The sequence below is a fragment of the Palaemon carinicauda genome, chromosome 17 (genome assembly GCF_036898095.1).
Source record: "Palaemon carinicauda isolate YSFRI2023 chromosome 17, ASM3689809v2, whole genome shotgun sequence".
In the NCBI taxonomy this organism is placed as follows: domain Eukaryota; kingdom Metazoa; phylum Arthropoda; class Malacostraca; order Decapoda; family Palaemonidae; genus Palaemon; species Palaemon carinicauda.
Window position 1 is genome coordinate 66,657,304 of NC_090741.1, and position 16,770 is coordinate 66,674,073.

The following is a 16,770-nucleotide window of genomic DNA, read 5'->3' on the forward strand; positions in this document are numbered from 1 at the left end:
GGACGAGCGTGCGAGGACGAGTTTCGTAAAGGCAGGCGAGGATGACTGCGTACCTAACGCAAACTCTGACGGAGGAGAGCGTGGAGCCACAGACACAAACTGGTCCGGATACATCTCTTTGAACAGAGCAAGAACTTTTCTAAAGTCCAAAGAGGGTTGTGTGGTCTTGGGTTCGTCAAGGTCCCAATGTGGTTCATCAACGTGTGCCGCATCGTCATCATCAGAGAGTCCATCATCCGAGAATTGAGGAGGAAGTGGCAAAGGAGTAGGAATCGGCTGGTCAGCTGAGTCCGGTCGCACGGGTGCACGCGTGACTGAACCGGACGCAACGTCATGATGGAACTGTTGCCCAGTCTGTGAGCTGGCAACAACCATAGCAGCGCGGGGACGCACAGCGTCTACTCCAGACTGTCTAGTCTGATGTGGGCGAGCAGAGGCAACCACACTGGGTTGCGGAGGTTGACGCACAGCGTCAAAACAAAACAACTTTGACGGTTGTTGTACCTCGCGAACGTCAACGGAAGGTTCCGTGCGTCGCTGAACGTCAACATGCGGCTGGCAGGGTACACTGGAACGCTTGGGTGGCGGGACTCTCTCAGCTGGAGTGCGGAAGAAGGTTGCCTCAGCGTCCACAGGACGCACAACCGTGGTTGGTTGTAGGCAAGAGGTTGGTGCAGCATCAACCTTCTCCGCACGAAAGTCCTGCATCAGAGACGTTAACTGATACTGCATGGTCTGCAGCAAAGACCACTTAGGGTCCACAGGAGCAGGTGCGGCGACAGACGGTGTGACTGCCTGAGGCGGTACCGCTTTGCCTCTCTTAGGAGGTGAGCAGTCGTCGGAAGACTGCAGCGAGTCCGAACTGACCCAGTGGCTACAACTGGGCCGTTGGACTTGCGCTTAAGAGGCCGCGAGACCTTGGTCCATGGTTTCTTACGAGAAACCTCTTCCGCAGACGAGGAATAAATGGGCTCTCTCGTCTCTGTGTGGGTGGGGCGATCTTGGGTAGATACGCCCGAAACCACGGAGGGAACGTCTGTTCGCTGATTAAAGCCTCTCGAACCCTTTGGTCGTACGACATTGCTTCTCCCCTGGACTTGGGAGCTTGCAAGAGGTCCCGGACTAGGAGGACGACAGGCACGAACAGACGAACCCTCAAGCGCAACACTATCCACAACACTATCACTCACTTTATCACTACCCACTGCACTCTTACACTTCAGCTCCTTGACGTCCGCCATGAGCTGGTTACGGTCACTAGCCAAGGACTCGACTCTCTCACCCAGAGCCTGGATGGCACGCATCATATTTGCCATCGAAGGTTCTTGAGTGCCAGAAGGGGGATTAGGAGCAACCACTACAGGGGAAGGAATAGGTTGTGGGGCATGAGGAGAGGAAAATTCAACGGAGCGAGATGAACTTCTCCTGACTCTATCTCTCTCTAGCCTACGTGTATATTTCTGGAATTCGATAAAATCGAATTCCGAAAGCCCAACGCATTCCTCACATCGATCTTCCAATTGACAGGTTTTATCCCGACAATTGGAACAAACGGTGTGAGGATCGATAGAGGCCTTCGGAAGACGCCTTGAACAGTCCCTAGCATTACACTTCCTGAATTTAGGGACTTGAGAAAGGTCAGCCATTTTGAATTGGTCAAAGGGGAATTCAAAAACTATCCAAAGTCATCAACAAATAATCCGATATCAAAAAATGAATGCAAGGATTTATTGAAGAGAAAGCCTGCAAAGCGAAAGCTCTAAACTAGAAACGTGTACTTCACCAAATAGTTGTGAAAACCAATCCAGTTAGCAACAGCGAATTAGTAGGTCTTGCCGGTGGCACGACAGAGAGAAAATTGAGTTCTTTGTTTACATTGAGTACTGAGTACCTGCACGACAGATGGCGCTGTTGAAGTACACCCCCTACCTGCATAGCGATCGCTGGCGGATTTTTAACGTAGAGTTTTCTGTCGAGCAGCAGAGCTGCAGCTTATATAATCACCGGCTAAGTTAAATATTGAAAAATTAAGTTCTGTACTGTACAGTACTGTTTTAATAAAATGATAGCAAGTTGTAAGTACTCATTCGTGTTCAGTATGTCAATAGGGAACATACAGTATAAGTCACTTTATGTAGCAAAAATCTGACAAGTCAAAAATAGAATTGCAACGACTCTCTTAGAACCAATTGATGATGTAGGGTAGGGTATTACTGTACAGTATACAATACTGTATTTACTGTATAAATTGTATTCTGTAATTATTAACAGTACTAAAAGGGGACATGATTTCTTATGTGGACAGTCAAAGTAATGATTAAATGTTAAAAAATAATTTGCAAACATTTCTAACTTTTTTTAGTTGTTTACTTCATACTTGGGCTACCATACTTATGAAGTAGCTAGGTATTGCAGGGCCCTTATCACAGTTAAATCTATTCTCAAGTCTTGACAAACGTTACCTAGTAAAACTCAGTGTAAAGAAAACTAAAATTGTATATTGTACATGCATCTCTATGTATATTGTACCTACATCCCGATAACTACTGCATAGTTTGTGTACTGTATGTAATTAAGGGTAAATACGTGCAAAAATTAAGTTTGTAACTACTGTACAGTACTGTATTATCAACCCTAACCTCTAAAACTAAAATTAATAACTTCAATGAAACTACCCGAGATTAGTTTTCTTTCCATTCAAAAAATAAGCTTGACTACAGTAAAAATAAAGTAAAATATTTACCAGTAAATAAACAAGCAGTTAAAAAAATTCTCTTCCAATTTAATTCTTCACTCTTTTTGTAGTCGTAGCATTGACTACTAACACTTGGTTGTGTGCTCTTTTTTTTTATAAAATTAAAACAAACTACGCTAAAAAACATACAAAAGTATTAAAACAAATGTAGACTTCTGTCACTTAGGTAAAAAATACACACAGTACTATGTTCACTTCGTATAGTGTAACAATCTAATAATCATGTTCAGGTTCTTAATTCTTCTTGAACTGAACTACTGTACTCACAACCAAAAACATAATATGTATTATCAATTTGTTATAATTTCAAACAAAGATAAACTGATTAAAACATACTGACTTATAGTTATCTAAATTTAGACTACCTCTTTCATATTGACCATAATTTCCAATAAAACATCCACATATGAATATTGAAAACCATAAACAAATGCACTATACTACAGAATCCTAAATACTGTGAAAAGATGTTTTGACTCTTCCTAATTGCTGCTTAATGTCACATACAGTATGTAGTTAGTGCAATACACTGTTTTATGAGAGGAGTGAAAGTTAAGCTTTTAGGCAAACCATAATTTTCTTCCTTAATACTGTACAGTATATCATTATAAAACAAGTTGATCTTCAACTTCTAATGAAAGAAATATTGACTACCACCTATAAGGTACTTTATAAATTGTTTTCTTTTTAGGAAACCTGAACTTTAGAAGTTGTTTTTATTTTCTTAGATATTCTCGTGGTGAGACAGTCTTCTACTCCCGATTAGACGAGGACACAATCAACACAACTGAACCCACGGCATCTTTCACTCACCATTACTCAGTAAGTTGTGAAAAACTGATAAAACTTTTCTAATAATTACTCTTATGACAAAATGCTCAGATCTGTACTGTATGTTGAAATTACAAAAAACACACTAATCTTCTGTTCATCAATAATAACTTCATTACTTTTTACTATACCTAAGTAAAAGATACAGTAAACACCCTCTTTTAGACATATGAAAGTGTCCAGTCTGAAAAGTTATTTACAATTTAGCTAACTGTTGCAGCAGATATTACCGAGACATTATACAATACTGTACTTAAACCTGTAAATTTTACCTTTTCTGTAGATATTTTTGGGCTCAGGCCATGTCGTCCTGATGGAAGGTTCCTTTAAGTAGCTTCCTAGGGTATATTTGACTACAGTGATATTCCTGGAGAATTTAACTTAAGGTCCCCAGAATTCTAACTCCTGGCGCGAATATCTTTAAAGTTTCCTTTTAGGATATCGCATAATATCAGGGGACGTATTCTTGACACGCCACATAGCAATCTGCACCCCACATAGCGTTTACACTTCGAGGGGGAAAAGTGGCAAAACAAAAGAGGAGCCGTTAATAAGGTTCCCTTCCTCCGTTACTGTTTGAGTACACAGATGGTGCCATAATCGCCGCCATCTATATTCCTTTTTCTGTAGCGATATCACTCGGTGATTTTCCCAGTGCTCTCTCGTGATTTTGGATTTATTATGCAATCTCCAGCCTCTTCTGCCTCTGGAAAGTGGAGTATATAATTCTTATGCTGTACAAATATAGCTCTCGCCGTAAAGTAAAAAATTGAAGCGAATTAAACATAATTTTTGGCAGAGCTATTGCCTGGACCGGAGGCGTCTTCGGCGCTGTCGTTCGTAACACATGAGTTATTTAGTTGGCCAGAATGACTTTCCCGGTATCATAGCTTAAATATTCATTTAGCTATTTAGTTTTCAATGCTAGGAATTAATTATATCATGCCGATAGTATTCATTTAGTTCAGCGAATTAGGTAGCCGTTCTTGTTTACGCTAGGCTTCTTAGCCTAGGCGTTTTAGTTTACTCTCTTGCATGATATAATAAGTGTTCCTGGTGTTAATAAAATTTAAATGAAGATATTAGGCAATTTATACATGTAAGATATATTGATTGCATATAAAATTTTCCTCTTCCAAGACAGTATACGAGAGAGCTTCGATGAGTTAGGTGGTCGATCTCACTGTCATTAGGCTAGTACCCTAGGGGCTTTAGTATACTTTCATACAATCTCCCCGGTTACCCTCATGTATAGGGTAATCCCTCCTTCCCTCTGAGTGTAGCCTAAGGCTACAATCCTAGTTGGTCTTGCCTCGAGTTGTCATTCAGGCAAGATTAGGCTAGGGTTTTCTGCCCCTTCCCCTAGCTACAGATGGTAAGCTTTGGGTTTAGGTCAGAACCTCAGAGTATATGTCGTGTGCCGGCAGCTGGTCGATAGGGTGAATGTATTCCCCTGTCAGGCTTTGGTTGTCGGCATAGGAGGCTTAGCCTCCCTAGACTGCACTTGAAGGGGTCATGTGATCCCCATTCTCCCTGCGGTTTAGTCGACTAGTCCTGTGCTTGCAGACCCTAGGCTGCAGAATAGAGATTTTCTGCTGCCTAGGATGGTGCCGGCACTGAAACTCTGTTTCTCTATGACCAAGGGTGGCGGCTAGTGATGCCGGCCCCCTTACTGTATTGGCAGACCCTAGGCTGGGGAATGAATTCTCCGTCCACCTAGGATGGCGCCGATACTGAAACAGAGCTTCCTCAAGGTGTGGTAGGACCGGCTTACTGCCAGCTCCTCTCACACCTTATACAGGACCCTTTCCCCTCCCCATTCTGTTCTTTAGTGATGGCCTAGCCATCACATCCCTTTGGCCGTCGTCCTGCAATCTCGCTGCTTGCTGGAAGGTTGTAGGGCCGGCTTGGGCTTCTGCTTGTATGGCCTAGTCGTTCAGCTTCCCTATCGGACACAGTGCTCCGGGATAGCTGTGTCGGCAGGACCAGCTGCTGGCAGAAGATCCATTATCTTTGGAGTGTTCTTTAGTCCTCCCTTGGGCTGCCATTCACATCCTATGACCAGCAGGGACCGGCAACAGAGGTGGATTGGTGGAAGCTTGAGTATCTTATATTCTCCCCTTCCATTAGAACATTCATCCCGGAGGAAGGATGTGAGACAGTGCTCTTACATCACCCTTCACTCCCTGCTTTCTCTCTCTCTCTTGGCTAGTGCCGCCAGGTACTAACCTAACTGGCGGCTGCCAGCCACTATCCTAGCCGGCAAGACACTGGCTAGACTTGTGGACTGACAGCCAATGATTCACTGACATAACTGATTTAGCCGGCAAGAGCCGACCGAGTTCGGTCTATCGGCAACTACCCTGTCACATAGATTGCTGTCTGGGCTAGTGTGCTGACAGCCGGCGACCCGCCGTCGTACGGTAAGCCGCCGGAAATCCGGTGGGCCGCCGGCTACTAAATTTTCAATACTATGTCAGTTGAACTGTGCCTTAGGTACTAACCTTTCCCGGCATGAGCGGCGACAACAACAGTATACGTATATACAGTAGCCAGTATATCTGTAGTGTAGAACATACTGCAGACAGAAAACAATGGTATAAAAGTATACAGTAGTTAAATTTCCAACATACTGTGTGTGTCCAGGCACAGTCTATTGTCGAGACCTTATAGATAGGGAAAGGATTTCCCTTGCTATATACTGATAGATGACCAGTTATTAATGACCCTCATTATTAATCCTTTTGGAAGTTAGTGTTAGCTACACTCTTCTATCCTTATAGGCTAGATTCTTCCACCGGGCCTCTTGAGGATAACCCTAGGATTAATATTGAGGGAGGTCACAGAAATTTGCTGGGCAGGAAACACATGTATGTCTAATTCATTTCTGGCTTATCTATCCTAAGCTATATGCAATAAAATAAAGTGGAAAATATTAATAATAATATTTATTAGTTTATCTAGTGAGATGAACTACAGTATACTCATTTTACTTTCCTCTCTTTACAGGAAGACCATGTGAAGTGCGGCAGCATCTTCTGCAACGTACGTAGCAGGGATTTCTGCGGCCACCTGAAGTGTAGGACACACTCCCATTGTTCCATCACCAAGGGACCTCTCAAATATTGGGACCCCCAGGTATGTACAGTGTGCAAAGACTTGGTTTATGAGGATTTTGAGAACCCCAAAACAACGGAGTCAAGGGATGCAGCTTGGAACAAGCTGCGCAGATGGGTTCGTGGCTTCCAGAAAAATGCCATGGGGCCTTACCTCCCCAATGAGCGTATGAGGGCCTATCTTTTCCCCAAAAGCATTTGCGGATGCTGTCATTCCTCAGCCTCACCCTGAGATCCCTTGCATCCAGATAGCCGTAGACACGGATGTCTCGGATGCCATGAAGGACATTCATCTAGATGATGAGAGGATGTCAGAGGTGTCAGAGGACACCGAAAAGGACCTTCTAGCTGAAGGTCAAGAAGAGGAGTTTACGTTGGCTCCAGAGACGGAAGAAGATGAAGTCGAAACAGTGTCTGTTTCGTCGGTTCCTGCCCCAGAACCTGTGCCCTCTACGTCCTCTGCTCCTCCACCTGAAAAGTCGGATGACACCCTGTCTGCCATCAAAGCCATGATAGAGATGTTTCAGAAGAAGAGCGAAGAAAGGGAAGCTGCGCTAAGGAAGGAGATTCACCAGCTTGCAGCGACCCGTGGGTCTCATAGGAGACTGAATGTAAAGGATCTTCCCTCATACTCCGAGGTAAACCCATGGAGGCATGCCGAGTACATGCCAATAACGAACGGCAAGATCTTCATCTCAGAAAAGCTGGGAGCTGTCCTTATCGAGGACATTAAGTTCTGGCCCAGCTTTGAAGCCTATCCTGACTGCTTTGTTCGTCTAAGGACAGAACCCGTCTCCAAGGAGGAGACAGAGCCCAAAGAGTTCATAGTACTTGACCATACAAGGGCTCAAGCTTTACTAGCCAGCAGTCTGAAGGACAGGGGCTTCACCAACTCTAAGGTGCCAGCCCTGAGTAACAAACACCCTTCCTTTCTTGCTCCAGCAACAATGGCCTTCCCCTATGCAGAAAAAGGTTTCAAGGCAGTGATCAAGGCAGTGGAAGCTGGGAAAGCTTGCCCTACACTAGAGGAGTGTAGGCCCCTTTCCCTAGCCCTGCCGACAGATCAGAAAGACTGGAAGGATATTCAGCTTACCTTCTCAGTCGGGAAGTTGGAGGCCGATATTGCTGGACGTCAGTTTAGAGAAAACCTCCCCAAGTTGTCAGATTTCCTCCTGCGCAGGGAGCAGGACACGAAAGAAAGGCTTACTGCCTCTCTGTCCCTCCAGGTGACCCTGGAAGCAATGGCTAGTAAACATAGGTCCCCAGATATGTTCATGGTCATAGCAAAAACACACTTGGCAACCCTAACTAAAGACTTTTATAGCTTTGCTAGGGCTAGAAGGGCTTGTAGGGAGTTCGTGTTTGCCTCGGCTGTGGTAAGACACGAACCCAGGAAATTGATATCTTCCAACATCTGGGAGAAAGACCTCTCCCCAAATGAAGTGGTCAAAGAAATAGTCGACAAAGCCGCCACGGAGAATAGGAATCTTCTCCAGAAGAGGGGCATGTCGGCCAAGAGGAAGCCTTCCCCGGATGAGGGTCCCCAACCGAAACGGAAGACAAAGAGGCCAAGGTTGCCTTCTCGCCCAGCTAGACAACAACAACTTCCCATGACCGCGGTGCCTCAGATGGTGGCACAGCCCCAACCCACCTACCAGATGGTTCCCCAGCAGGTGGTGACTCAGTCACCAGCCTTCACTCCCACCTATGAGAGGCAGACCACTACCTTTCGCCCTAAAGGTAGGGGGTCAAACAGAGGTTCCTCTAGATGTCCCTCAAGAGAAAAAGGGGGTAGGGGAGGACGCGGTCAAGGAGGCAAGCCCTCCGGAAACCAGAAGCAATGAGATGCTTCCGGTAGGAGGAAGACTCCGGCTATTTCGGGATCATTGGACTTTCGATCCCTGGGCCCACAGCCTAATCAAGAACGGACTGGGTTGGAGCTGGAGGAAAGCTCCATCATCATTCCCTCAATTCTTCCAACACTCCACCCCCGTCCTGGAAGAATACACCCGAGAGCTCTTGAGCAAACGGGTGATAAGGATGGCAAATTCCATCAATTTCCAAGGAAGGCTGTTTTGTGTTCCCAAGAAGGACTCAGACAAACTCAGAGTCATTCTGGATTTTTCGCCACTCAACAAGTTCATAGAAAACGACAAGTTCAAGATGCTGACCCTTCAACACATAAGGGCCTTGCTGCCCAAAAGGGCATACACAGTCTCCATAGACATGGCAGATGCCTATTGGCACATTCTGTGGCGGGATGTAAACAAAAACAAACCCCACACCTTTGATCACTCTGACTTCCAAAATATCCCACAACACAAACTTACCCCTTACTTTACGTTAACTGGACTATTGCACGAAGGGAACAAGGAAACAAAACATAGCCTTAAAACTATATTAGACGCAACCAAAAACAGAACACAAATCATTAAACTGACTTAACACTAAAACAAATCACTTATCACTAAACCATCCACCATATGCCATAAACCCAGAAACAATCACAATTTATCATAAATTCAATAGACAGAAATAACACACAAAATTTGCTGTATATATCGGTGAGTGAGGGTACCGAAAACTCGCCAACAATCGGAAAAAAACAATATTCTTTTAATATACCCAACACCGTCAGTCCACGCACAGTACCAAAAGCACACTTAAGACTAAATAAATTACTTTGAAACACCAATCATATTCTGCAACAAAAAAAAGTAATGCCAAACCAAGAGAACCTCTTGGTTCACACTCAACAGTCCTTGCAAGTTGTAGCCTACTGGCACTGGCCAACAATATCGTACGGCCAATTCGACCGTGCAATCTTATGCGGTGGCCGTCGTCATCATCAATTGTCGTGAGAAAAATCCTTATTTTATAGCCGGGTCATCAACGTTCAAAAATTCTGTATTGCAGCAGTCTATTCCTACATTCATTGTCCGGTCCGGGTCGTCATCATCAAGCGATTCATATAAAATACACACGGCTGGCAAACACCACCTTCCAGGCCAAACTAAAACTCCAAGGAGTCTAAAGGAATCCAAAGGAGGAATTACGGCCTGCAATAAAAAGAAAAAACGCTTACGAAAACTCCTAACTAACTAAACTATCGCACTATAATCAAAGATAAATAATAAACTTTTTATCATTCAAGATCGCGCCTAACAAAAATAAATAAAACAGTACTTACTGCGATACAAGAAAAATCACTTCAAAGCCGGCTGTCACTGAACAAAAATACACAACCGACTCCTGCTACAGTCAAATAGAAAATCCTTTTGCCCAAGACATTCATTACCGCCCTAACCTAGCTAAAAATGTAAACAACAATCTCAATTATACCGACAGTCTTTCCACTACAAACAATCATTCCGCTAATTACCACTTGTTCGGCGGCGCACACCGCGGACACACAAACACGCACACACAAACACACGCACACACAAACACACATACATACTCACTCTCTCGCGTGCGCAATTTAGCAAAACTAAAGCAAATGAAATTCTCTCTCTCCACAATTCCAATCAATCGCCAACTCTCCTCCTACCTAGGATTCAGGCTACAAAAAAGAAAGTACACTTTCAGAGCCATGCCCTTCGGACTAAACATAGCCCCAAGGATCTTCACGAAGCTTGCAGAAGCAGTCGTTCAACAACTACACCTACAAGGTGCTCAGGTAATATCCTACCAGGACGATTGGCTGGTGTGGGCAGCATCCGAGACGAAATGCATGCAAGCATCCAAGAAAGTGATCCAGTTCCTGGAACATCTGGGATTCAAAATCAACACCAAAAAGTCTCAACTGTCTCCAGCTCAGAAGTTTCAATGGCTAGATATACATTGGAACTTACAGTCACATCGCCTTTCCATTCCATTAACGAAGAGGAGAGATAGCGGGATCTGTCAAGAGACAACTAAAATCCAACAGGATTTCAAGAGGCCAACAGGAGAGTGCTGGGCTCCCTCCAATTTGCATCAGTGACAGACCCAGTGCTAAGAGCACAGCTAAAAGATGCATCAGGAGTCTGGAGAAGATACGCATCAAACGCTCGAAGAGATCTAAGAAGACCAATACCGATCCGACTTCGATCACTTCTCAAGCCATGATCGGAGGCCAAAAATTTGAAGAGGTCAACACCTCTCCAACCGCCTCCACCCTCAGTCATCATCCACATGGACGCATCATTGGAAGGATGGAGAGGTCACTCTCATCATCGGAAAGTTCAAGGAACTTGGTCCTCTCTATTCAAGACCTTCCACATCAACATTTTGGAGGCCATGGTAGTCTTCCTTACGTTGAAGAAATTATCCCCTTGCCCTTCGGTCCATATAAGACTGATTCTGGACAGCGAGGTAGTAATGAGATGTCTGAATCGTCAAGGCTCGAGATCACCTCAACTCAACCAAGTAATGTTGGCCATCTTCCGCTTGGCAGAAAAGAAGAGATGGCACTTATCAGCAGTTCATCTTCAAGGGTTCCGCAATGTGACGGCGGACGCTCTATCCAGGCTAACCCCGATAGTCTGAATGGTCCCTAGACACAAGATCATTCTCCTTCATCTTACATAAAGTCCCAGAACTGCAGATCAACCTCTTCGCGACGAGCGACAACAAGAAACTTCCTCGATACGTGACCCCACACAAGGACCCTCCAGAGGAAGCAGTGGACGCCATGTCCCTCGACTGGAACAATTGGAGCAGGATTTATCTGTTCCCTCCATACAACCTGCTAATGAAGATCCTCAACAAGCTGAGATCTTTTCAAGGAACAGCAGCCCTAGTGGCTCCCAAGTGGCCCCGGAGCAACTGGTTCCCTCTAGTATTGGAATTACAGCCGAGGCTGATTCCCCTGCCGGACCCAGTTCTGTCTCAACAAGTAAGAAGTCGACTGTCTTCGCTTCATTACAGAAAACCCAAGACCTTCATCTCATGATTTTCTCTCCCTAGCAGTAAGAAAGAGGTTTGGGATCTCAAAAGAGAGTATAGACTTCTTATAGGAATATAAGTCTAAATCTACCAAAAGCCAATATGAGTCATCTTGGAAGAAATGGGTAGCCTTTGTCAAGGCAAAGAAACCAAAGGAAATCTCAACAGATTTCTGCTTATCTTTCTTTATTCACCTTCATAAACAAGGTTTAGCAGCCAACACGATAACTACGTGTATATCTGCCTTGACTAGACCCTTGCTTTACGCTTTCCAAGTAGACTTTTCTAATGAAATTTTTACCAAAATCCCTAAGGCCTGTGCTAGGCTTAGGCCGGCAGCACCTCCAAGGCCCACTTCATGGTGTTTGGATAAGGTACTACATTTAGCTTCAAGTTTGAATAACGAAAATTGCTCTCTGAAAGATTTGACTCAAAAAGTTATTTTCTTGTTTGCTCTAACCTCAGGGGCTAGAGTTGGTGAGATAGTGGCCCTTTCTAGGGAGGAGGGCCATATCCATTTTACTGAAACGGAAGAACTGAATCTCTTTCCCGACCCAACATTTCTTGCCAAAAACGAGCTATCCAACAAGAGGTGGGGTCCCTGGAGAATCGGCCTTCTGAAGGAAGATGTCTTGCTATGTCCAGTTGAGTGTCTAAAGGTCTATCTTCGTAGAACTTCAGACTTCAGGGGAGGACAGACAGCTCTTTACAGGAGAATCATCGGGCTCAAACTTATCCCTGAAACAACTAAGGGCAAAGATCACCTACTTTATTCGCAGAGCGGATCCTGACGGTACACCCGCAGGTCATGATCCTAGGAAAATTGCTTCATCGTTAAACTTTTTCCAGCTTATGGATTTTGAGATCCTTCGCTCGTTTACTGGATGGAAGTCATCCAGAGTGTTTTTCAAACACTACGCGAAGCAAGTGCAAGAATTAAAAAAATACGTGGTGGTGGCAGGTAGTGTTCTAAAACCTGTCGCTTAGTGCTGCGAGGAACAGTGAATTATTTGGGACTATAATTCTCGAGGGTGTTCATGTTGGCACATTATAGTGCAACATGGTAAGTAAGATGTCATCAAAGTGACATTACGAACTGTTCCAGTGTATATAGGTGAAGAAACATAGACTTAACACTAGTGCCGTAAGTTTTTACACGTGTAAATAAACAGACTTCTCAGAAAGACATTAGAAAATTATTAAAAATTTTCAAATGAGTGGCATAAAATTTTGTTTTTTAGGTAAAACAAGTATTTCTGATTTGATTCTGTTTGATCAATGTTTGTAAATTCTATTTCACTTGCATTTTTACATTAATTTGAAATGTATGCTGAATTTTGGTTTATTGTCTGACAATGTCTAATGGTTTTGTGCGTCTTATTTCCCCCTAAACATATATAAACTTATATATAAATAAAGTTATGTCTGAGCATTACTTTTATTCCTTACTATTCTGCATAATTACATTGAACAAATATAGTAAATTTGTTCCTATACGTAAACAGACCTTTTCTGGCCAGGCTTACCTTGTTCTGATACAGATAGAAACGGGTCTGCTGTGGTATACTGTACAGCTAAGCTGATATACCTTGGATGCTATGGTGGCTTACATATACCCATGTGGGGTTTATAAATACAAACTTTGGCTTAAGACATACAGTGAGACCTGTACGCCCTTTTGGTTACTAGGTTGGTCATATAAAACATGCAAACTTCAAGACTTTTTCCCGAGTCTAGCATGACTCTTCCCTGTAGGGGGCAGGAAGCACTAACATGGTTCATGATTAGAAGTAATGACATATAACGGTAATGTCATAGGTCTCTAAGGTCTAAATGACCAAGGAAATATTGTCTTGAGGTTTAAGGCACAACTGGGAAATCCACGGATACATTAATGCTCTGGTAAACTTCCATCAGGACGACATGACCCAAGCCCAAAAAACAGATTTTGAGCGAAGCAAAAAATCTATTTTTGGGTAAGATAGCCATGTCGTCCTGATGGACCCGCCCTCCTTTCTATGAAAGGCCTTGGCAGGATCCCTCCCAATAATACTGTATCTATAAGTACTGGCTCAACGCTACAAGGAATAAAGATGGCGGCGATTATGGTGCCATCTGTGTACTCAAACAGTAACGGAGGAAGGGAACCTTATTAACAGCTCCTCTTCTATTTTGCCACTTTTCCCACTCGAAGCGTAAACGCTATGTGGGGTGCAGATTGCTATGTGGCGTGTCAAGAATACGTCCCCAGATATTATGCGATATCCTAAAAGGAAACTTTAAGGATATTCGCGCCAGGAGTTAGAATTCTGGAGACCTTAAGTTAAATTATCTGGGAATATAACTGTAGTCAAATATACCCTAGGAAGCTACTTAAAGGAACCTTCCATCAGGACGACATAGCTATCTCACCCAAAAATAGATTTTTCGTTTCGCTCAAAATCCGTTTTGTAGATAAGTTAACTGCTGTTAACATATTTTTATTGCACCTTCGCTTGCAGAAATGAATGATGAGTAGAACAAAAGATTTGATTCTAATACTGTATTTTAATTTAGCCCCCTTTACCATAACCAAAACACAGAAGGTTAAATCAAACGAAAAAAAAAAAAATTCTGCAAAAGCTAACGACGCAGGAATGTTAACACAATTTCTGGCAAGGCAAAGAGGCAAGAGAAAAGTGTAGGAAAATACAGTGGTACCAAAAACAAAGGGAAGCAACATACAGTACAGTACCTGCGTCTTGAACGAGGAAAGCATATACAGTACTATACTGGGTAATAACTTTGTAATAAAATACAGAATGTACAGTATTTTACTATTTTCAGCTGGTGAAGTCTGGCCCATCTCCACTGGAAAGAGTTGAACTTATCATAGATATACCAGTGAATCTTACAGATGTGAGCTTTATAGCATTATATACACCAAAGGTATGAAAGTATATAATATAGTATACTATATAGAAAGTAAACAATTACTGCTATCAAGAGTTTTCAAATATCTAAGTAAAGATTTTAAGAATTATTGTCAATCTTGAATACTTATTTCATAGCATTTGCTAAAACTGAACATAAAATAAAATGTCTAAACTACTGCATAAATATTTTTTAAATATTAAAATCTGCCTTTATGTACAATTTCAAGCCAATATAATATGTTATTTTTATAATAAAATAAATTTTTGAATATACTTACCCGGTGATTATATAAGCTGCAACTCTGTTGCTCGACAGAAAACTCTACGTTAAAAATCCGCCAGCGATCGCTATGCAGGTAGGGGGTGTACTTCAACAGCGCCATCTGTCGTGCAGGTACTCAGTACTCAATGTAAACAAAGAACTCAATTTTCTCCTCGGTCCACTGCGTCTCTATTGGGGAGGAAGGGAGGGTCCTTTAATATATAATCACCGGGTAAGTATATTCAAAAATTTATTTTATTATAAAAATAAAATTTTTCAATATTTAACTTAGCCGGTGATTATATAAGCTGATTCACACCCAGGGGGGTGGGTAGAGACCAGCAATAAATGTTTACATTATTATGAGCTAAGGATTTTTTATTTCATTTTAGCAGTTATCAAAATAACAAACTTAAAATAAATAAGTACCTGGTAAGGAAGTCGACTTGAACAATTACTCTGCCTTTTTAAGTACGTCTTCCTTACGGAGCCTCGCGATCCTCTTAGGATGCCGAGCGACCCCTAGGAGCTGAAGTATCAAGGGTTGCAACCCATACAACAGGACCTCATCAAAACCTCTAATCTAGGCGCTTCTCAAGAAATGACTTTGACCACCCGCCAAATCAAGTAGGATGCGAAAGGCTTCTTAGCCTTCCGGACAACCCAAAAACAATAATAAAACATTTCAAGAGAAAGATTAAAAAGGTTATGGAATTAGGGAATTGTAGTGGTTGAGCCCTCACCCACTACTGCACTCGTTGCTACGAATGGTCCCAGAGTGTAGCAGTTCTCGTAAAGAGACTGGACATTCTTAAGATAAAAAGACGCGAACACTGACTTGCTTTTCCAATAGGTTGCGTCGATTATACTTTGCAGAGATCTATTTGGTTTAAAGGCCACGGAAGTTGCGACAGCTCTAACTTCGTGTGTCCTTACCTTCAGCAAAGCTTGGTCTTCCTCATTCAGATGGGAATGAGCTTCTCGTATTAACAGTCTGATAAAATAGGATAAAGCATTCTTTGACATAGGCAAAGATGGTTTCTTAACTGAACACCATAAAGCTTCAGACGGGCCTCGTAAAGGTTTAGTTCGTTTTAAATAGAACTTAAGAGCTCTTACAGGGCATAAGACTCTTTCTAGTTCATTTCCAACCATACGATAAGTTTGGAATATCGAACGATATTGGCCAAGGCCGAGAAGGCAGCTCGTTTTTGGCTAGAAAACCAAGTTGTAGAACATGTAGCCGTTTCGGATGAGAATCTGATGTTCTTGCTGAAGGCATGAATCTCACTGACTCTTTTAGCTGTGGCTAAGCATACCAGGAAAAGAGTCTTTAAGGTGAGATCTTTCAGGGAGGCTGATTGTAGCGGTTCGAACCTGTCTGACATAAGGAATCTTAGTACCACGTCTAAATTCCAACCAGGTGTAACCAAACGACGCTCCTTCGTGGTCTCAAAAGACTTAAGGAGGTCCTGTAGATCTTTATTGTTGGAAAGATCTAAGCCTCTGTGACGGAAGACTGATGCCAACATGCTTCTGTAACCCTTGATAGTGGGAGCTGAAAGAGATCGTTCTTTCCTCAGATATAAGAGGAAGTCAGCTATTTGAGTTACAGAGGTACTGGTCGAGGATACGGATACTGACTTGCACCAGTTTCGGAAGATTTCCCACTTCGATTGGTAGACTCTAAGGGTGGATGTTCTCCTTGCTCTAGCAATCGCTCTGGCTGCCTCCTTCGAAAAGCCTCTAGCTCTCGAGAGTCTTTCGATAGTCTGAAGGCAGTCAGACGAAGAGCGTGGAGGCCTTGGTGTACCTTCTTTACGTGTGGCTGACGTAGAAGGTCCACCCTTAGGGGAAGTGTTCTGGGAACGTCTACTAGCCATCGAAGTACCTCGGTGAACCATTCTCTCGCGGGCCAGAGGGAAGCAACTAGCGTCAACCTTGTCCCTTCGTGAGAGGCGA

General features: G+C 43.2%; 1 protein-coding gene across 2 annotated transcripts in view; it reads left to right on the forward strand.

The window, feature by feature from the left end:
• Positions 1-16,770, forward strand: part of LOC137656839 (integrin alpha-PS3-like) — a 114,799-nt gene that overhangs the window by 75,127 nt on the left and 22,902 nt on the right. For both annotated transcript variants that reach the window (XM_068391171.1, XM_068391173.1), the window contains exons 17-18: positions 3,484-3,577; positions 14,458-14,559. In XM_068391171.1, coding sequence (XP_068247272.1) covers positions 3,484-3,577; positions 14,458-14,559 — 196 coding nt within the window. The remainder of the gene's footprint in view (positions 1-3,483; positions 3,578-14,457; positions 14,560-16,770) is intronic.